General features: G+C 44.5%; 1 protein-coding gene across 1 annotated transcript in view; it reads right to left on the reverse strand.

Annotated features, from left to right (window-relative positions):
- Positions 1-23,489, reverse strand: part of LOC140728703 (interleukin-6 receptor subunit beta-like) — a 60,023-nt gene that overhangs the window by 21,039 nt on the left and 15,495 nt on the right. Inside the window, exons 5-9 of the mRNA XM_073047664.1 lie at positions 4,925-5,150; positions 4,653-4,829; positions 2,305-2,424; positions 2,061-2,204; positions 619-774 (exon numbers count right to left, since the gene is read on the reverse strand). Coding sequence (XP_072903765.1) covers positions 619-774; positions 2,061-2,204; positions 2,305-2,424; positions 4,653-4,829; positions 4,925-5,150 — 823 coding nt within the window. The remainder of the gene's footprint in view (positions 1-618; positions 775-2,060; positions 2,205-2,304; positions 2,425-4,652; positions 4,830-4,924; positions 5,151-23,489) is intronic.

Below are 23,489 nucleotides of genomic sequence, written 5' to 3' on the forward strand. Positions count from 1 at the left end.
TCGTCTCATTGAGACCATCAGGAAGGAAGTACAGAAGCCTGAAGGCACACACTCAATGATTCAAAAACAATTTCTTCCCCTCTGCCATCTGATTCCAAAATCATGAACACTACCTCACTACTTACATTACTTCTGCTTTTTTGCACTTCTTATTTTAACTTAACTATTTAGCAGACATATATATAATGTAACTTAGTGTTTTCTCTACATTTATTTATCATGTACTACATTACACTGCTGCCATGAAGTTAATGTATCTCATGACATATGGCGGTGATATTAAACCTGATTCTGATTCTGGAGGGAGGAGAAGGAGTACAAGCTGGAAGGTGATAGGGAAAGCCAGATGAGGCAGAACGTAGGTGGGTACAGGTAGGTGCAATGAAATGAGAAGCTGGGAGGTGATAGGTGGAAGAGGTAAAGGGCTGAAGAAGAAGGAATCTGATAGGAGAGGAGAGTGAATCATGGGAGAAAGGGAAGCAGGAGCACCGGAAGGGGGTGAGGTGAAGGATTGCAATTACAATTTTTGATAAGTCTTTGAGGAAATAAATTGTTTGTTCATTGATATCTCAAACTGCTGATTTGTCTACTAATAACAGGAGATAGTGGCAACATTACCAGAGTCCTTTGTTTTGAAAAACTCCGATTGACTTTTGGCTCCTTCTCCAGCCTTGGTAAATCCCGAAATCGCTATGGTATAGAATGTCTTTTGCAAAAGCCCTCTGAGGGTGTAATTTGTTGTGGAGGAGTTCACTGAAACAACTTTTGAAGAGTCTGAAAAACCAACACATTGGCAGAATATAAAACCTCGATAGAGTGTCACTGGCTGTGTAACACGTTCGCCAGAAATCAGAGCTGCCTAAACAGCAAGTGGAAATCTTGTGCATTTTCTTTTGGGTGCAAACACAGACAATAGGAGATTAAGAGGTGGAGTAAGTTCTTTGACACTGATTTGCCATTCAATATCATTATGTCTGGTCTTTGAGTTCTACAACATAATCTGTGCCCACCAACCACCACCCTTCAATGCCTTTTGTGTCTAGAAGTTGAAATCCATCCCAGGGATCATCAATGGCCTTTAGTTACGCTTTCTTAATGCCATATTGATCCCTTGTTCAGTAAGGGGACCAAAAAGGCAGAGAGTACTCCAGGTGTAGTCTCACATTACAATAAAGGGTGCACCTTTTGCAGTGGAGGTCAAAATACCACAGGACTTTTTAACTGATTTCTGCATGTAGCACCTTCATGTTTACTTTCAGTAACAAGTATAAGAGGATATCCAGTCACCTTTACTCCTTAGCATTTCTCGCTCTATCACAATTTAAATATTTCTTTTTGTTTTTTCCTACTGATGCAGATACCTTCACATTTGCTTTCATGAAAATCAGAGGCAATTTGAACAAGCTTTACTCCAGAGAAGCTTGACAAGCTATTTCTTGAGCTCCTCAATGTGGCCCTAGGCTCAAAACTAGGGATCATTTTAATGATAGTTTACTGCACCAGTATCTCCCACCTTGTCCCTCATTACCTGAAATCCCACTCAGTTTTGTATCATCATATTACATTTGAGTTCCTCATCCAAATCTTTCATATGTATTGCAAATCTTTGGGACCCTAACATGTATCCCATAGTCACTACCCAACAGAGCAGGAGTTATTTCTTCTAACTTCCTGTTTCCTGTGGGTCAACTCCCATTTTCAAACCATGTCAGAACATTACCCTGAGTTTGGCTGATGCCAAACCGGGAGGCCAAAGCCAGGTGACTCTTCTGAATGCTGGTAACCTATTTAGCATTCTCAAACTTTTTCGTTCACACAGTGAGAGCAATGTGAAGTTGCTTTCTTCCAAGAAGACCAGCTGCTTTCAAACCCATCTGATAAACACAACCCAAAAGTTATCTAGGTCACCTCCCTATCAATAGTGCTCCCTTACATAACTTTTACCACAGACCAATTTTGACAGTATTGTTTAAATCAAATAATTAAAGTAATTTAACATCAGGTCATCCATGTTAAGGAACAAAATTGAAAACCAAGTATCACTTATAGTTTGACCTTACTTGTTACATTCTTTGAAAAATAAAAAATCTTGTAGCCTTGAAGAAAGCCTTGGCATTTATCTTCAGGTATGTGATCCCATCTTATTGTTGCACTGGATTTCTGAACACTGATAACCTTAACATTGGTGGGACCAACACTTGGTGCTAGGGTAAAAAAATATATACAATTGTTTGAAATTTACTTTTTTTTAAATGAAGAATATGAAAATCATTACAAAAATGTAAAAGATTTGGATGCACATACTTCCTTCTACTGTGTACATATCAACGATCCCAACTGTAACCTCGGTAGTTACCGGTTGTTTCCATTTCACAAGTCTTTTATGTAACATTATTCGGTATCGCTGCTTGGGCTTGAATTGCCCTAAACCACAAATAAATTGAATAAATAGTAATTTCACAGAAATCAAACAACAAAACTTAAATGCAGTATGATAACATTAAAGCAAGAGAATAATCGCTTCCTTTTAATTGGTGAATAATGAGTTTCCCAGTCTTATATGGAATGTGATGAATGCAGAAGGGTCACTTCCACCAGCATGGAGAAAGAATTGGACTGGAAAACTATGAAAGTCAACACATTTACACAGCAGAACTCAATATGGTTTTTTTAAAAGTCTGGGCAGCATATTGTACTCTACTTCTGAAATTCAGTACAATTTATATTAAAGGGTACAGCCAAGATATTGCATGTAATGGTACTTAATGGAAACAAATTTGTAAGCGAGAATACTCTTTCAAAGTATCAAAAGGGAAGTCCCCAGAAGCAAGTTGCCATTTTATCTGAAACTGGACAATCTGCTGCATATTTGGCTACGTGCACTGCATTTTCATTGTAAATGTATCTCATTACATGTGACGTTAGTAAGGTGGTCAGTACCTGAAAGATTCTCATAGTTAGGTATCTTGGCTTCTGCAAGGCTCTGTGAAAGGATGGAAGTCCTTAATTCATCAACTTACCTTTAGTTTTCAAATACCGATCAATCTTTTTGCATCATCTTAATGGAACAGGTTTAGTTTTTGTTTCTGATTGTCATGGCTCGGGGAACGAAAGGGTGCGAAGGGCTCGGCTGCTTATTGTACTTTACGCATTTAGTTCAGGAAGCCAGAATAATCAAATGAATGGAGATGAGCACAGTGACAGCTATGGGAATCAAATCTTTCTTTCTTCTTGTGTTTCTTTATTTCTATGTGTTGGTGACACTCTTCACTAGCAGACACAGAACTGAACCATCAAGTTCAGGAAGGATGAAACCAGATTAGTGTCAAAACAGGCCAGTAAGTGTTACGCTAGTGTTATAGAGAAGTACAACATGAAAACACTTAATCTGCCTACTCCCATCGACCTGCACCTCCCTACCATCCATTTCCTAAATGGTAGGAATATTGATACACATTTGGAAAGGCAGTGACTAATTAGGAACAGTCAGGGGCAAGCCCTGTCTCATTAATTCAATTGAGTTTTCTGAGGAGGTAGCAGAGTGGTGATGGAAAGGCAGTACGTGTCCATGTGGACTTTGGTCAGGCATTTGACAGGGTCTCACATGGTAGGCTGATCAAGGAAGTTAAGCTACATTGGTTCCAAGGTTAGATGGGTCTAAATTTGGCTTGGTGTAAGGTCATAGAGTCATGCAGCTTAGAAAAGGGCCTTTTGGCCCAAATGGTTCATGTTAACCGAGATTACTGCCTAAGCTCATTCCGTTTGCCTGTTTACCCCAAAACCCTCAAAACCTTTCCTATCCAATAAACAATGGCATTTGTGATGTGTGCTACACCACAAAGATTAATGCAATCACAATCTTTACTGTTTGTGTAATACAGGAATTACAATCAATGATGGAAGTGAATGTGGGAGATATGATTGGTAAGTTTGCAGATGAAACAAAAATTTATGGTGTTGGATATAGATCAGATGCAAAGATCCATAGAGCACTAACAAATGGAATTTAATCCCAAGTATTTTGGGAAGTAAAATAATGGTGGGAGATATACAGTAAGTGGCAGGGCATTAAGAAATGTTGAGGAACAGTTCTCTTAAGGTGTTCCCTAGTCAGTATTGTTGCCTGTGGTCATTGTTGCACTAGAGATGGTGACGAACAGCATAACAATAACACTGAACACAGTTATCTTACGTCCTGCATCTACTCATTCACCAACCTCCAGTCTTTTTTAATGCTATAATTCTCAAAGACAGGTGGTCAGGAGTGAACGTACTTAACCCCTTCCCAAATTACAAATTGAGAACTTCTTCAATCGGAAACCCAAGTCTTGTATCAGCAGTATATCTTATGGTCTTAAACTTAAAGGGGAAATGAATGTGATAGACAACTATATCCTGCTCAGGCAAAGTTTCATTCTCTGAGATTATATCTTGCAAACTAAAGCCTGTGCTATCTCTTATAATTAGCAAGAGATCTGCAATTTTCAATGTCATTTAATGATGTTCAATTTTTTTGCATTAATTTATACATCAATTACTATAATAACAAGAGAATTGAATCTGTGTAAATATTAGGAAGGATGCACAAATGTTCTGGTTCTAAAAATGATCACTGTATTAATAAAACTTCAGGAAAAAGAAGAAAAACTCACCCTTCAAAGTATAGTTATGAAGATTACGTGTTACTTTTGAGTGCATAATATGTGTTTCATTTCCAATGACTGGACCCCAATCAACAACATATCTTATCTTTTTTGTTTCCTTTGAATTCCAACTAATAAAAATGCTGTCATTCCCAAGTAAAGTGGCATTTATCTTGTTCCTTAGCTCTGCATGAATATGATGTTACAGTTTAGGTGAAAATAATAAAGCATTTGACAATCTGAACATGAGAAGAAGATCATTAATTCAAAGATCCACTTACCCATTTGGACATAAGGTGCGATAGCTATTTCACTTGTAGAAAAGGAAGCTGAATTAAAAGCTTTAATTTGGACTTTAAAAGCAGCATGTGAAACATTGAGATAATATTCTCCATTGTTTGCTGCATCACTCTTGTTTTTATTTACTGGGTTTCGAGGTAGCCTTTCGACAGTGATATTGTATTTTGTGTTTCCATATTTCGAAGCATTGAAAGTGTCGTCTGACTTCTGAAAGAAGACCTCTTTTTCAAAAAGGTTGACAGCAACAAGTTGAACAAAATAAATGACAAGTTAAACAAACTAAATAACAGCAGCAGCCCATGGGAGAAAAGAACATGAAGAGCAGAAATATTTGTTGGGTCAATATAGAACATAGAATAGTACAGCACATTACAGGCCCTTTGGCCCACAATGTTGTGCCAACTCTCAAAACCTGCCTCCCCACCTTAAATTCCTCCATATACCTGTCTAGTAGTCTCTTAAACTTCACTAGTGTATCTGCCTCCACCACTGACTCAGGCAGTGCATTCCACGCACCAACCACTCTCTGAGTGAAAAACCTTCCTCTAATATCCCCCTTGAACTTCCCTCCCCTTAACTTAAAGCCATGTCCTCTTGTACTGAGCAGTGGTGCCCTGGGGAAGAGGCGCTGGCTATCCACTCTGTCTATTCCTCTTAATATCTTGTACACCTCTATCATGTCTCCTCTCATCCTCCTTCTCTCCAAGGAGTAAAGCCCTAGCTCCCTTAATCTCTGATCATAATCCATTCTCTCTAAACCAGGCAGCATCCTGGTAAATCTCCTCTATACCCTTTCCAATACTTCCACATCCTTCCTATACTGAGGTGACCAGAACTGGACACAGTACTCCAAGTGTGGCCTAACTAGAATTTTATAGAGCTGCATCATTACATCGTGTCTCTTAAGCTCTATCCCTCGACTTATGAAAGCTAACACCCCATAAGCTTTCTTATCTACCCTATCTACCTGTGAGGCAACTTTCAGAGATCTGTGGACATGTACCCCCAGATCCCTCTGCTCCTCCACACTACCAAGTATCCTGCCATTTACTTTGTACTCTGCCTTGGAGTTTGTCCTTCCAGAGTGTACCACCTCACACTTCTCCGGGTTGAACTCCATCTGCCACTTCTCAGCCCACTTCTACATCCTATCAATGTCTCTCTGCAATCTTTGACAATCCTCGACACTATCTATAACACCACCAATCTTTGTGTCGTCTGCAAACTTGCCAACCCACCCTTCTACCCCCCACATCCAGGTCGTTAATAAAAATCACAAAAAGTAGAGGTCCCAGAACAGATCCTCGTGGGACACCACTAGTCACAACCCTCCAATCTAAATGTACTCCCTCCACCATGACCCTCTGCCTTCTGCAGGCAAGCCAATTCTGAATCCACCTGGCCAAACTTCCCTGGATTCCATGCCTTCTGACTTTCTGAATAAGCCTACCGTGTGGAACCTTGTCAAATGCCTTACTAAAATCCATGTAGATCACATCCACTGCACTACCCTCATCTATATGCCTGGTCACCTCCTCAAAGAACTCTATCAGGCTTGTTAGGCACGATCTGCCCTTCACAAAGCCATGCTGACTGTCCCTGATCAGACCATAATTCTCTAAATGCCCATAGATCCTATCTCTAAGAATCTTTTCCAACAGCTTTCCCACCACAGACGTAAGGCTCACTGGTCTATAATTACCTGGACTATCCCTACTACCTTTTTGGAACAAGGGGACAACATTTGCCTCCCTCCAATCCTCCAGTACCATTCTCGTGGACAACGAGGACATAAAGATCCTAGCCAGAGGTTCAGCAATCTCTTTCCTTGCCTCGTGGAGCAGCCTGGGGAATATTCTGTCAAGCCCCGGGGACTTAACTGTCCTACTGTATTTTAACAACTCCAACACCTCCTCAACCTTAATATCAACGTGCTCCAGAACATCAACCTCACTCATATTGTCCTCACCATCATCATGTTGCCTCTCAATGGTGAATATCAAAGAGAAGTATTCATTGAGGACCTTGCTCACTTCCACAGCCTCCAGGCACACATTCCCACTTTTATCTCTAATCGGTCCTACCTTCACTTCTGTCATCCTTTTGTTCTTCACATAATTGAAGAATGCCTTGGGGTTTTCCTTTACCTTACTCGCCAAGGCCTTCTGATGCCCCCTTCTTGCTCTTCTCAGCCCCTTCTTAAGCTCCTTTCTTGCTATCCTATATTCCTCAATAGACCCATCTGATCCTTGCTTCCTAAACCTCATGTATGCTGCCTCCTTCCACCTGACTAGATTTTCCACTTCACTTGTCACCCATGGTTCCTTCATCCTACTATTCTTTATCTTCCTCACCGGGACAAATTTATCCCTAACATCCTGCAAAAAATCATTAAACATCGACCACATGCCCATAGTACATTTCCCTGCAAAAACATCATCCCAATTCACACCCAGAAGTTCTAGCTTTATAGCCTCATAATTTGCCCTTCCCCAATTAAAAATTTTCCTGTCTTCTCTGATTCTATCCTTTTCCATGATAATGCTAAAGGTCAGGGAGCAGAGATCACTGTCCCCCAGATGCTCACCCACTGACAGATCTGTGACCTGACCCAGTTCGTTACCTAATACTAGATCCAGTATGGCATTCCCCCTAGTCAGCCTGTCAACATACTGTGACAAGAATCCATCCTGGACACACTTAACAAACTCTGCCCCATCTAAACCCTTGGAACTAATCAATTGCCAATCAATATTCGGGAAGTTAAAGTGACTCATGATAACAACCCTGTTATTTTTGCACCTTTCCAAAATCTGCTTCCCAATCTGCTCCTCGGTATCTCTGCTGCTACCAGGGGGCCTATAGAATACCCCCAGTAGAGTAACTGATCCCTTCATGTTCCTGACTTCCACCCATACTGACTCAAAAGAGGATCCTGCTACATTACCCACCCTTTCTGCAGCTGTAATAGTATCCCTGACCAGTAATGCCACCCCTCCTCCCCTTCCCCCCCCCCCCCTATCCCTTTTAAAGCACTGAAATCCAGGAATATTGAGAATCCATTCCTGCCCTGGTGCCAGCCAAGTCTCCGTAATGGCCACTACATCATAATTCCATGTATGTATCCAAGCTCTCAGTTCATCACCTTTGTTCCTGATGCTTCTTGCATTGAAGTACACACACTTTAGCACTTCTACCTTACTACCTTTATACCCTTTATTCTGCTGCTCTTTCCTCAAGGCCTCTCTATATGTTAGATCTGGCTTTACTCCATGGACTTCTTTCACTGCTCTATCGCTCCAGGTCCCATCCCCCTTGCAAATTAGTTTAAACCCTCCCGAACCATGCTAGCAAACCTACCAGCAAGGATATTGTTCCCCCTCGAGTTTAGGTGCAACCCATCCAATCTGTACAGGTTCCACCTTCCCCAGAAGAGATCCCAATGGTCCAAAAATCTAAAACCCTGCCCCCTGCACCAACTCCTCAGCCACGCATTCAACTGCCATCTCCTCCAATTCTTACCATCACTGTCACGTAGTACTGGCAGCAATCCTGAGAACGCCACTCTTGAGGTCCTGTTCTTCAGCCTTCTGCCTAGTTCCCGAAACTCACACTTCAGGACCTCATCCCTCTTCCTGCCTATGTCGTTGGTCCTAACATGTATCACGACTTCTGGTTGCTTCCCCTCTCGTACCAGGATGTCATGCACCCGGTCAGAGACATCCCGGACCCTGGCACCCAGGAGGCAACAAACCATACAGGTTTCCTTCTCACGTCCACAAAATCTCCTGTCTGCTCCCCTGACTATAGAGTGTCCAATGACGACAGCTCTCCTCTTCTCCGTCCCATCCTTCTGCACCACAGGGTCAGACTCAGTGCCAGAGGCCCTGCCACTGTGGCTCACACCTGGTCAGTTGTCCTCACCAACAACATCCAGGACGGTAAACTTATTATTCAGGGGAAAGGCTACAGGGGTGCTCTGCACTTCTTGTCTACTCTCCTTCGCTTTCCTCCCTTGGACTGTCACCCAACGACACCCAATAGACCATCATTTTCATGTGCAAGTCCCATTGGCACCCAGATTCAACTGTTCCCAGTAAGACATTTAAATTTTATCTCAACTTCTAATACTTAATGTATAAATTATGAATTTAAGTTATCACACATTTAGAAAACAATTTAAAAAAGATCTTTGGACATAACTATGGAACAATTTAGCATTTGATTTTGAAATGTTTGCTTTGACACTCCCAATTCTAATCTCAGCAGCTCAAAGTACTCTTTTGAAAAAAAGCTGTGTGGTTTCCTCATTGCAATGGTTTAGTAATACCCATGGCATAGACTTCTGCATCCAAACATTTGTTCATTCAACAATGTCCCCCTACTGCCCAGCAACAGTGATGTTCTCAAATTGAAGGGGATGGGGATCAGATGATAGAATAAAAAGGCAGGGGGTAGATGGCAGGAGTTCAGGACTCGAAGAAGATTAATAATAACATTTATAGAGCAGCTTTATACATTTTATACAGTTCAAAGTGCTTTACAATGCGCTAACAGTATACACATGAAAATAACCTTAAAAATAATCATGAAAATAAAAGACAAAATAATGTTAGTTAAAAGCAAGGTTAAATAAATAGGTTTTGAGCTGATGAATAAAATGGTCAACAAAGTCTGCATTCATTACAGTTTTAGGTATTGAATGCAACAGTTTAGGAGTGTCGTTCAAAAAAGCTGACCTGCCAATTACTTTACGAGGGAGATTGTTTAAATTTAAGAGGACGGCTGAAGAAGGCCTGAGAGCTTGAGCAGGTTTATAAAATAAAAATATTTCTGTGATGTACTCCAGTCCTAGATCACTGAGAGCTTTAAAAACAAGTAAGAGAGTGTTAAAATTAATTCTAAAAGATACAGAAAGCCAATGCACAGTAGTATGGAAGTGAATTGTTTCCTCATCCTAGTTTTGGTTTAAAATCTAGCATTCTGAATGAATTTAAGTTTGTCAATAGATTGCTTTGGAGCGCCAGTAAAAAGTTTATTTGATATAAAGGTGTGAATTAGTTTTTGAAAACTGAATTCATCAGTGAATGAAATGACCATACTGTCGCAATATCCTTTGCAATTAAAGTATCGAAATGTTGCTCTGGTTACTTTCTTTATGTGGGTTTAAAATTCAAATCTAATTACTTCTAATTTTACAAAGGGAGTGAAGTTCCCACATTTATGAAGAGGTTTATCTCAACTGGCTTTGGGACCAACCAAAGAATGTTTATGTTATCTTCATTTACTTTCAGGAAATTATTGCTCATCCATTTGTTTATTGTAGCCAAACCAGAAGTCAGAGAGACAGGGTGACTTGTCAGGCTCAACAAAGATATAGCATTGTGTGTCATCTGTATAACTGTGAAAATCATGTTTATGCTCTCTAATGATGTTGCAGATGGGGAGCAAATATAAAGAGAAGAGTAATACGAATGAACAAAACTAATTAAGGGCACCATCAGATAGGCCAACCCAGTTCTCAAGGCGATCCAGGAGAATTATATGGTCAATTGAGTCAAAGGCAGCACTTGGATCTGGAAGGATTAGAACTGAGACTCTTCTGGCATTGATGCTGAGACAAAGGTCACTGCCAATTTGGATAAGTGCCTTCTCCGTGCTGTGGTTTGCTCTAAAATCTAACTGAAACTTTTCTAGAATACTGTTCTCATACAGAAAGTTGTTGAGTTGGTTGAAAATGACTTTCTCAACAATCTTGCCCTGGAAGGGAAGATCTGCAGTTAGCTATTGCCGCTCTATCAAAGGTTGGCTTTTTAAGTACGGTTTTGAAGGCATCTGGAAAAACTCCAGTTTTAAAGGAATTGTTAATTTTCCTATTAGAATTGAAAATATTCTTAAAGGAGTCCTTAAAAAGTATGTTTGGCACAATGTCAAGACAGCAAGTAGATGGTTTGCTTTTTTTTAAGGATCTTTTAGCATTCTAAATTGGAAATATTTGTAAATTTTTGACATCGTTGCCGTCTTTCTATGAGGTAGTCTGTAGATGTTACCAGTATTTGTAGCTATAATTCTCCTTCACTGAAGTAATTTTATTAATAAAAAATATAGTGAATTCCTCAAATTTTGTGGCAGATGCTTGACATGTTGGGGCAGGGTTCAACAGTTGATTTATAGGTGAGAACAATATTCCTGAGTCGCCACTACTCTCTGTAATAATATTGGGAAGGTGGGCCCTTCTTGCAGGGTGTATCACAGCTTTGAAGGAGCCTGGTTTTTTCTTGAAAATAGTACGGTGAACTTCAGGTCCAGGTTTCCTCCATTTTCTCTTGGCTTCTCTGCACGACCTCTTGTTGACAGACAGAATTGTTCAACCGTGGTGATGTTTTACAAAGTGAGTCTTTTTAACCCTAAGTGGGGCAACTGTGTTTAATAAATTTGTCAAGTTATTGTTGTAAGAATCAACTATGTCACTTACTGAGAAGTTTTGGACATATGAGTCAGATAAACTAGCCAGCTCAGAGAATTTAAGTTGTGTTGCAGCATCAGTAAATCATTTTATTAACTGTAATTTCTTTTATGGTCCTGGTTCTAGACGGGACTGTATCAAAAAACTTCACAAAAATGATCGGAGATAATATATCAGACAGGAAATATTAATAATAGTCAACTCTTTTGTCATTACTAAATCAAATGTATTTCCAAGTTGATGGGTAGTCTCAGTGACATGCTCAGTGACCTAGGCTGTCACAGAGTCCGCATTTGAGAGCTTAGTAATGTGAATATTAAGATCACCAGAGATGAGAATCCAGTATTACAGGAAAAAAAATTCTGCGAGTTCCAAAAGAAATTAGGCATGGATTTAGGAGAGCGATAATTGACAGTGCAGAGGCCAGGATCCATACCACAAATTTTAAACACCTGTACCTCAAAGCTTGAAAAATTGATGACAGAGAAGATTGCACCTGAAATGCTCTGTGAACACAGCGGCAAACCCGTCATCTCATCCACTGGGCCTTGATAGGCTGAAACTGTCGTAGTCAGGGATACACAGTTCAGATAACTGATTGTATTCATTTGGTTACAACCAGGTCTCAATTAAAAACATAAAATCAAGTTCTGTGGATTTAAAATAGAAGTCTTATTTGAAAGTGATCTCATATTTAGAAGAGCTAGTTTAAACAAAGTAGTCTGGAGTGGAGCAACAAGGGAGCTGGAATTTAACTGTAGAACATTATTTCTGTTAATACCTTTAATGAGACAGTTTAAGCTGGGGGCCCTTCCATTGACATTGATCTGGATAGGACGGGAACCATTGACAGAAGTGTTGGATTGTGAAGAAGAAGCTAGAGAATGATCACACATGCCATTGATTGGAGTGCAGTGGAGTATGTTTGCAGTCTGCATCCGTGAGCCCAGAATGTTTGGGTAAAGACCAACGGTTTGAAAAATGTGACGCGTTCTCAAAATAGATGAAAATTGTCAATGTGTCAGAAGCCAATCATGCAAATTGAGGAGCCTGCTAAAACACCCAGAGCTGTGACCCAGCATGGGAGATGAAAATGTCCTTGCCACTATTTTTTCAAAATTCAAAGAGACCACCAAAGTCACTTTTGAGCAGATCAAATTGTTGTTGAACAATGTCATTCATGCCAACGTGGACAATGATCCTTTTTACAGAGAAATAGTTAGTTGGCACATTATATCAGGGACTTTAGCATCGGGAAAATTAACAGTCACCCTGAGCTTTGGCTTGATGTTCCTATTGATGGAATTGCTGATTATCAGCATTGTTGGAGGTGCGGGAGAACATAGAACATAGAACAGTACAGCACATTACAGGCCCTTCGGCCCACAAGGTTGTGCAGATCCTCAAACCCTGCCTCCCATATAATCCCCCCCCCGCCTTAAATTCCACAAGACAGTGTAATCCACGGGGATGTTGCAGCCTGGGAGGTAGTCCAAAAGCTACCCCACTAAAAGTGCAGTGGAGGTGGGGATGTACCTACTGGCAGTCCAGAGCACCTGATGGTGGTGAGCGCCATGCCACTCACTACTGAGTTTCTGATGCCCCTGGCGATGGAGGTTAAGACAAGCCAGCCAATGGGGAAAACTTCTGCTCTTCCAGGACCTTGATTCTATCCTGTAGTTAGATTTCTTATCATATGGGTGGAGAAGTGGAGTGCTTATGCCTTCCTACAAGTGTCCAAGACCCTGCTAAGCATGGAGTTGAGCTGGCTGATAACTTGGGCCGAGCTCCCACTTAAATCCAGGGCCCATTTGGCTTAGCCAGGGTGGCCTCTGAACAAAGCACGTTGGAATTGAGCCCAATCCAGGGGACGTTGGAGTCAAGCTCTCCTCCAGCGGTGGCAGTGCCACCCGTAGCGACTAAGGAGATGAGGAGCTGCTCGTCATCCTTAATCGAATGAAGTTGGGATTTTCTCCCATCTAGTTCAGTGATTCTTTTTGGTCATGAAGACAGCCCTTCACAGAGAGGCGAGGAGGTGAAAGGTGGCATGGTCCCAGTCTCACAACCAGCAGTGTACTTGGAACTGGCACCGGATCACGAGAAAGGAACAAGTAGTGGAACAGGACAATAAAGGGATAGCAATAACCAAGGAAGGGAGAGAGCATACATACATACATAAAAGTAGATCAAGAGGAAGGAAAAGATAATAAGATAACATTAAAGGATCTTTGTCTGAATGGTGACACCATTCAAAACAAGACAGATGAGTTGATTGTACATTTAGAAATAGGCCGGTACGATCTGGTAGCCATTATAACCATTACAAGGCACTGAGGAACCACCCAGAGATGGGGCTGCACGGTGACCAAAACTAGGAAGCAAATATTCACGGATTACTTCTTTTGACATTTTGGCAAGATAGGCAGAAAGGAAATAGAGTGGGCTGTATCTGTCATAAAGAACAACTTTCGCCATATCCAACAGGATCCCACCACCAAGCACAACTCCCCCACTTCCACTTCCTGCTTTCCACAGGGATTGCTCCCTATACGACTCCTTTGTCCATTCATCCCTCCCCACTGATCTCCCACCTGGCACTTACCCTTGCAACAAATCAAATGCTACACCTGCCCCTACACCTCCTTCCTCACTACCATTCAGGGCCCCAAACAGACCTTCCAGGTGAAGCAACACTTGACTTGTGAGTCTGCTGTGGTCATCCACTGTATCCAGTGTGCCCTCCTGTATTATCGGTGAGACCCGACCTAGATTGAGAGACTGTTTCACCGAGCACCTATGCTCCATCTGCCAGAAAAAGCGGGATCTCCCAGTGGCCACCCATTTTAATTCCACTTCTCATTCCCATTCCGACATGCGAGTCCGTGGCCTCCTCCACTGTCGTGATGAGGCCACACTCAGATTGGAAGAGCAACACCTTGTATTCCATCTGGGCAGCCTCCAACCTGATGGAATGAACATTGATTTCTCAAACTTCCGGTAATACCCCCCTCCCTGCTCTCCTTCACCATTCCTATTTCCCTCTCTCACCGTATCTCCTTATCTGCCCATCACTTCCCTCTGGTGCTCCTCCCCCTTTTCTTTCTTCCATACCCTTCTGTCCTCTCCCACCAGATTCCCCCTTCTCCAACCCCAGATCTCTCACACCAAGCAACTTCCCAGCACCCCTCCCTCCTCCCAGTTTCACATATCACCTTGTATTTCTTCCTCCCCTTCCCCGTACTTCCTAATTCTGACTCCTCATCTTCTTTCTCCAGTGCTACCGAAGGGTCTCGGCCCGAAACGTCGACTGTACTCTTTTCCGCAGATGCTGCCTGGCCTGCTGAGTTCCTCCAGCATTTTGTGTGTTGCTTGGATTTCCTACATCTGTAGATTTTCTCTTGTTTGTGGTTTTTAAGATGTCAGCTAGTCTTTTACATCAATTCTTCCTTTATTTATTCCATCTGAAACTAATTTCAATTTGTTTTGGCCACTGTTTTTATTTTTCTCCCCAAATTTAATATAATTGTACTTCCAAATTACCAACCAGTTGTACTCTTAACCAAGTCCCTTGTACTTCTCACTTTATGCTGAATTTTGCTCTTGGAATCAAAAGATATTTCTTATAAACCACCTCATGGTCACATGTTGATACTTATACCTAATTTGTCTCATGTGATATCAGTGCCCTCAATGAGGAGGCGTACAGGAATGTGAGATAGGTCGGCTGATTGAGTGGTGTCACAACAACGATCTCACATTCAGCAAATTGATTGTAGGGTAAGGTGGGACCACACACAAGCTAGTCCTCATTGAGAGATCAGCTGTGGAAAGAGTGAGCAGTTTCAGGTTCCTGGAGTCAACATCAAAATCTCAGAGGATCTACCCTGTGCTCAGCACATTGATGCAGTAAGAAAGAACATAAGATGTAGGAGCAGAATTAGGCCATTTGGCCCATCAAGACTGCTCCGCCATTTCATCATTGCTGATCCTATATCTCTCTCAGCCCCAATCTCTTGCCTTCTCCCATATCCCTTCATGCCCTGACCGATCAAGAATCTCTCAAACTCTGTCTTAAATATACATAAAGATTTGGCCCCCACAGCTGCCTATGGCAAAGAATTCCACAGATTCACCATTCCCTGGCTAAAGAAATTCCTCATCTCCACTCTAAAAGTAAACCCCTCTATTCTGAGGCTGTGTCCTCTTGTCTTTGACTCTCCCACCTTAGGAAACATCCTCTCCACACCCACTCTATCAAGGCCTTTCACCATTCATTAGGTTTCAATGAGGTCACCCTTCATTCTTCTGAATTCTAATAGATACAGCTCCACAGCCATCAAACACTCTTCATATGACAAGCCATTCAATCCTGGAATCGTTTTCGTGACCCTCCTTTGAACCCTCTCCACTTTCAGCACGTGTTTTCTGAGATAAGGGGCCCAAATCTGCTCATAATGCTCCAAGTGCAGCCTCACCAGTCCTTTATAAAGTTTCAACATTACATCCTTGTTTTTATATTCTAGTCCTCTTGAAATAAAGGGAATCCTGCACAAGGACTCCCAAGTCCTTTTGCACCACATTTTTTTGTATTTTTCTCTCCATTGAGAAAATAGTCAACCCTTTCATTTCTCCTACCAAAGTGCATGATGATACACTTCCCAACATTGCATTCCATCTGCCATTTCTTTGCCCATTCTCCTAATCTGTCTAAGCCCCTCTGTAGCCTCTCCACTTCCTCAAAACTACCTGCCCCTTCACCTATCTTTATATCGTCTGCAAACTTTGCAATAAAGCCATCAATTCCATCACCCAAATCAGTGACATATAATGTAAAAGGAATCAGTCCCATCACAGACCCCTGTGGAACACCACTAGTCACTGGCAGCCAACCAGAAAAGGCTCCCTTTATCCCCACAATTCACCTCTTGCCAATCAGCCACTGGTTTTTCTATGCTAGAGCCTTTCCTGTAATAACATGGGCTCATAATTTGTTAAGCAGCCCCATGTGCAGCACCTTGTCAAAAGCCTTCTGAAAATCCAAGTACACAACATCAACCAATTCTCCTTTGTATATCCTGTTGTTATTTCTTCAAAGGATTCCAACAGATTTGTAAGGCAAGTTTTTCCCTTGAAGAAACCTTGCTGACTACAGCCTATTTTATCCAGTGCCTCAAAGTAACCTGAGACCTCATCCTTAATGATCGACTCCAATATCTTCCCAACCGCAGAGGTCAGACTACCTGGCCCTTAGTCTCCTTTCTTCTGCCTCTCTCCCTTCTAGAAGAGTGGTGTGACATTTGCAATTTTCCACTTTGGAGTGTTCCAGAATCTAGTGATTCTTGAAAGATCTCTACTAATGCCTCCACAATCTCTTCAGTCACCTCTTTCAGTACCCTTGGGTGTACACCATCAGGTCCAGATGACTTATCTACCTTCAGACCTTTCAGTTTCCCAAGAACCTTCTCCCTAGTTTTGTAAATTTCACATACTTCATGACTCCAGGCACTTGGAACCTCTAGTTTCTTCCACATTAACAACCATCAATATTAGGTAACGTTAACAAAATTCTAATTACTCCTAGACAGATATCATATGTCACTGTGTTAAAGTCCCAAAAGCTTGCTCCTTACACATTAGATATATTTTAAGTGTTGCAATGCTGGCCTTAGACAGCGGGGTTTCAGTGCTGAGACACTCGATCTCCAGCTGATTCAGGTCCAGTAATGTTTAAACTGATAATGCCACATTAGATCTTCCCAGCAAAACATGCACGACACATAAAAGCTGAATCATCTAAGCTGATGTCAGAACTGCATCAACAATTGCAGCAGGACTATGGTTTAGAAAATGGGAAAGGAATTTGCAGAAGAGAATGTTTCCACGCCTCTGAACTGAAACATCTAATTAAAAAGCTACATAATGAACATTAATAATTGAATGAAATAAATTAATGAACAAGCAGAATGGTCTATGAAATTATCACAAACATTCACAGCCTGTGAACGTAAGCAGCTTTTATGTTATTAATTTTGGCCACTGACTTTTGCCAGGTAATTATTAGTCTCCCAATTACTTTTCACACTTCAAAGTACAGCATTTAGACAAAGATGGGGAAGAAAACCACCTGGAGTACTGGCTCAGATTTTCAGGTTGTGATGATGTCAGCATTCTCTGTCATTAAAGCATGAAATTGACAGCAACCCCAAGACACCGTCATGGCCCTAATTTGATATGGCAATCTATGTGATCCAGCCCTCCTTCACTGGCTGTGCAGCTTAGTGTTCTTCTCCAACATAGTCAAAGCAAACCTATTAAGTTGAAGTGAACTTCAGATACATGCACAGCAGCCTTACTTCTAAATACTGACAATATTACACACTGTTACATCATATTTGAATGAGAGCATAGTGTAATAAGCCATCATTTAGTAGACGCCTTGGTGATAAAACCAAACTTCTATTATTATGATCACATTAAAATAGTACAAATATTAAGATTTAAAAAAAATTAAAGGAAGCCCATCTCAAACACAAACTATATGTTGTCTTAGGCCAGTCACAAAGACAATCTAAACAAAGATCTGAAGTTGCATGCTGTTGTAGCGGTGTGCTACACTCAGCGCTAAAATAACGACACGGAGTCGGTAAACTGCAGTCAAAGATAAAGTTTATTCCAACTTCACAGCCTTGCTTTAAAGCCTCTCTCCCCCACCCGATGCCTTGAGAGGCACGTACTGAAACCCCCTCAGGCTTTCTTCCTTTGTGCCTGCACTCTGGCTAATTGTCAGATGGTTCGAGTGTGCTAGTAATTGGGTCGCCACATAACCCCCCTCCCCCAGAACCGGCGATACACCCCCCAATGTCCACAGTCTGAGCCGGACCCTGTTTGGGAGGTCGGCCTCTGCGCCGCGGTGCCGGAAACTCGACCGGTTGCACCAAGTCCACATGGGCCGGTTTGAGTCGGTCCACCGTGAAAACCTCCTCTCTCCCCCCAATGCCCAGCACGAACGTGGACCTGTTGTTTCTGATCACCGTAAACGGCCCCTCGTAGGGCTGTTGCATTGGCGGCCGATGCCTGCCGCGTCGTACAAACACAAACTTACAGTTCTGCAGGTCTTTGGGTACGCAGGTCGGGTGCTGCCCATGCTGCGAAGTGGGTACGGGGGCCAGGGCACCGAGCCTCTCACGTAGTCTGCCCAGGACTGCTGCGGGTTCTTTCTCTCACCCCCTTGGGGCTGGTATGAACTCCCCGGGAACGACCAGGGGTGCGCCGTACACCAACTCGGTCGACGAAGCGTGCAGATCGGCTTTGGGCGCTGTGTGGATGCCGAGTAGGACCCAGGGAAGCTCGTCCGCCCAGTTAGCTCCTCGCAGGCGGGCCATGAGAGCCGACTTCAGGTGACGGTGGAAACGCTCCACCAGTCCGTTCGACTGTGGGTGGTAGGCAGTGGTATGGTGCAGCTGAGTCCCCAACAGGCTGGCCATCGCTGACCACAGGCTGGAGGTGAACTGGGCGCCTCTGTCAGAGGTAATGTGGGCCGGTACACCAAAGCAGGACACCCAGGTGGCGATCAGTGCCCGGGCGCAAGATTCGGAGGTGGTGTCGGTGAGCGGGATCGCCTCTGGCCATCTTGTGAACCGGTCCACGATAGTCAGGAGGTGCCGCGCTCCGTGCGATACTGGCAGGGGGCCCACGATATCCACATGAATGTGGTCGAAACGCCGGTGGGTGGGGTGGAACTGCTGCGGCGGGGCCTTGGTGTGTCGCTGCACCTTGGCCGTCTGGCAGTGCATGCACGTTCTAGCCCAGTCACGGACCTGCTTGCGGAGTCCGTGCCAAACAAACCTGCCGGAGACCATCTGGACGGTAGTCCGGATGGAGGGGTGCGCCAAGTTATGAATGGAGTCGAAAACACGTCGCCGCCAAGGTGCCAGGACGACGGGATGGGGCTGGCCGGTGGCGACATCACAGAGTAGGGTCCTCTCACCTGGGCCTACAGGGAGGTCCTGGAGCTGCAAACCGGAGACTGCGGTCCTGTAACTCGGGATCTCCTCATCTGCCTGCTGTGCCTCTGCCAGCGCCTCAAAGTCTACCCCTTGGGAAAGGGCGTGAATGTTAGGGCGAGAGAGCACATCCGCCACGACATTGTCCTTACCCGAGACGTGCCGGACGTCCGTCGTGTATTCAGAGATGTAGGACAGATGGCGCTGCTGGCGGGCCGACCAGGGATCGGACACCTTTGTGAATGTAAAGGTAAGCGGCTTGTGGTCCGTGAACGCGGTGAAGGGCCTGCCTTCTAAGAAATACCTGAAATGCTGGATTGCCAGGTATAGCGCCAACAGCTCCCGGTCGAAAGCACTGTATTTGAGCTCGGGTGGTCGCAGGTGTTTGCTGAAAAACGCCAGGGGTTGCCAGCGCCCCGCGATGAGCTGCTGCAGTACCCCACCGACTGCCGTATTAGATGCGTCCACTGTGAGGGCGGTAGGGACGTCCATTCTGGGGTGCACCAGCATCGCGGCGTTCGCCAAGGCCTCCTTCATTTGAATGAAAGCGGCGGCGGACTCCTCGTCCCAGGTAATGTCCTTGCCCTTACCGGACAGCAAGGCGAACAGGGGGCGCATGATCCGGGCAGCTGAAGGGAGGAAGCGGTGGTAGAAATTGACCATACCTACGAATTCCTGAAGGCCTTTGATCGTGGTGGGTCGGGGAAAATGGCGGACCACATCTACCTTAGCGGGCAGAGGGGTTGCCCCGTCTGTGGTAATCCTGTGGCCCAGGAAGTCAATGGTGTCGAGCCCGAACTGGCATTTGGCCAGGTTGATTGTTAGACTGTAGTCACTCAGCCGGGCATAGAGTTGTCGGAGGTGGGACAGATGCTCCTGACAGCTGCTGCTGGCTATGAGGATGTCGTCCAAATAGATGAATGCGAAGTTCAGGTCGCGTCCCACCGCGTCCATCAACCGCTGGAATGTCTGTGCGGCATTCTTCAGGCCGAACGGGGTGATGAGTGCCGTTTTGGGGACGTCGTCCGGATGCATTGGGATTTGATGGTATCCGCGGATGAGGTCTACCTTGGAGAAGATCTGTGCGCCGTGCAGGTTTGCTGCTAAGTCCTGAATGTGCGGCACAGGGTAGCAGTCCGGTGTTGTAGCCTCGTTCAGCCTGCGGTAGTCGCTGCATGGTCTCCAGCCCCATCGCTTTGGGCACCATGTGCAGGGGGGAGGCCCATGAGCTGTCGGACCGCTGGATGATCCCCAATTCCTCCATCCTCTTGAACTCCTTCGCCAGTCGGAGCTTGTCCGGGGGAAGCCGCCGAGCGCGGGCATGGAGGGGTGGTCCCTGTGTCGGGATGTGGTGCTGTACGCCGTGTTGGGGCATGGCTGCCGCGAACTGCGATGCCAGAACCGATGGGAAATCCGCCAGGACCCTGGTGAAGTCGTTGTTGGACAGCGTGATGGAGCCGAGGTGAGGGGCTGGCAACTGGGCTGCACCCAGGGAGAACGTCTGAAAGGTCTCGGCGTGAACCAGTCTCTTCCTGGGCAGGTCGACCAGTAGGCTGTGAGCCTGCAAGAAATCCGCACCCAGAAGCGGTTGGGCTACGGCGGCCAGTGTGAAGTCCCACGTGAACTGGCTGGAGCCGAACCGTAGCTGCACCGGACAGGTGCCATAAGTCCTTATAGTGCTGCCGTTCGCGGCCCGCAAGGGGGGACCCGGCGCCCTGCTGCGGGTGTCGTAACTCGTCGGAGGTAAGACGCTGATCTCGGCACCGGTGTCGACCAAAAACCGGTGTCCTGACTGCTTGTCCCAGACATACAGGAGGCTATCCCAATGGCCAGCCGCCGTAGCCATCAGTGACGGCTGGCCCTGGCGTTTCCCGGGAACTGGCAGGGCGAGCGACAACGGCGGGCTTCTGCGCCCCACCGCTGGTGGTAGAAACACCATTGCTCATTGGGCTCCACACCCTGGCCTTTGGGTTTAGGGGGCTCTGCAGCCGGGCCTGGACTGGTTTGCTGCTGGGAGCGTGGCCGGGTGATCAGTGAGATGGACGCCCCACTCCCCTTCTTGGCGTTCCACAGCAAGTCCGCCCGGGCTGCCACCTTCCGGGGGTCGCTGAAATCCGCATCAGACAGCAGCAGGCGTATGTCCTCTGGCAGCTGCTCCAGGAATGCCTGCTCAAACATGAGGCAGGGTGTGTGTCCGTCGGCCAGAGACAACATCTCATTCATTAAAGCTGATGGAGGCCTGTCTCCCAAGCCATCCAGGTGCAGTAAACGGGCAGCTTGCTCGCGGCGGGAGAGCCCGAAAGTCCTTATGAGCAGGGCTTTGAATTCCGTGTACTTGCCGTCCGCCAGGGGAGACTGTACGAACTCCGCGACCTGGGCCGCTGTGTCCTGGTCGAGGGAGCTCACCACGTAGTAGTAACGGGTGTCCTCTGAGGTTATCTGCTGAACGTGGAATTGGGCTTCTGCTTGCTGAAACCATTGGTGAGGTTGCAGCGTCCAGAAGCTTGGCAGTTTCAAGGAAACCGCATGAACAGATGCGGCGTCGTTCATCTCCGGTCCAAAAGCGTTTGGACCGTCGGGGTCACCAATTGTAGAGGTGTGCTACATGCAGCGCTAAAATAATGACACGGAGTCGGTAAACTGCAGTCAAAGATAAAGTTTATTCCAACTTCACAGCCTTGCTTTAAAGCCTCTCTCCCCCACCCGATGCCTCGAGAGGCACGTACTGAAACCCCCTCAGGCTTTCTTCCTTTGTGCCTGCACTCTGGCTAATTGTCAGACGGTTCGAGTGTGCTAGTAATTGGGTCGCCACACTGTGCTACTTGAAAAAATACTGTAATGGGTGCCTTCAGCCCGTGGAGTAGACTATGACAAAGCAGTACCCTGCATGTAACCAAGCTGCACTTGACACAAAAGGGAGTGGTGTTTGCATTTTACAGAAAGAATGGAACAGCAAGCAATTTTCACATTAACCTTAAATACTCAACTGAAAATGCAAATCACACCAATTGTGTGGAGCCTTGTGCTGTTGATAACATTACACAAGCACATTCTTAGTGCAAAAGTAGCCTGCTTTGTAAACAACTTGATAAATAAATGAAAGGAAAGTGGTTAGTAATTAACTTTGGCTGTGAACTGGCAAGAAACTGTATGAGTAAATGCTGGTGTCTCAGGGAAGCCACATCCATCAGTAAGGATACAGACAATCTGGAATAAGCATTCTTCTCATTACTACTATTGAGGAGTAAGACCACACACTTTAGGAACAGCTTCTTTCCCTCCACTATCAGATTTCTGAAAGGTCCCTAAATCCATGAACAATACCTTGCTGTTCGTCTTCTGCATTATTTATTTATTTATTTATTAAAATCTACAGTAATTTTTATCTCTTGCACTGTACTGCTGCCACAAAGCAACAAATTTCATGACACAGGTATGTCAGAGATAATAAATCTGATTCTGATTCAGTCTGAAATCTAATTTTTCTTATTTCTTCTGATGTCATTTGTTACTTATGCTCCATTTTCTTCCTTTACCAGAGGTTTGTGCCCCACCCTGTTCTGTCCTTTATCTTAAGCAAAATGCCATTCAGCACTGCCAACTGCAGAGGAAAACTATTTGTTCTTTGCATCATTATTTTAGAAAGAATATTGAACAATATAGGAGCAAAATACAAGCTGCTGGAGAAACTCAGTGAGTCAAAGAGCATCTGAAGACCTGAAACCTCATCTATCCCTTTGCCTCCACAGATGTTGCCTGACCCACTGACTTCCTAAAGCAGCTTGCTTTTTCTTCCAGATTCCAGCAGCTTCAGTTAACACAAGACGACTTCCTTCAACCCTCCATATCATGATGTCAATCTAACTAATTCCACTCATCTGTACAACAAATCCAAGAGTGTGCTGGGGGTGGGGGGTAAGGGTTGGCGGGAGCCTGCAAGAGTCACCACACATTTTGATGTCAACTTAGCATGCCCATAATGCTTGGTAGAACACAGCACAACAGAACATAACAACAACAGCAATACGAACCTTATTCCTCCCTTCTACCTAGAAACGTACACAGTCCTCTATCCCC

This window comes from Hemitrygon akajei, chromosome 6 (genome assembly GCF_048418815.1).
Source record: "Hemitrygon akajei chromosome 6, sHemAka1.3, whole genome shotgun sequence".
In the NCBI taxonomy this organism is placed as follows: domain Eukaryota; kingdom Metazoa; phylum Chordata; class Chondrichthyes; order Myliobatiformes; family Dasyatidae; genus Hemitrygon; species Hemitrygon akajei.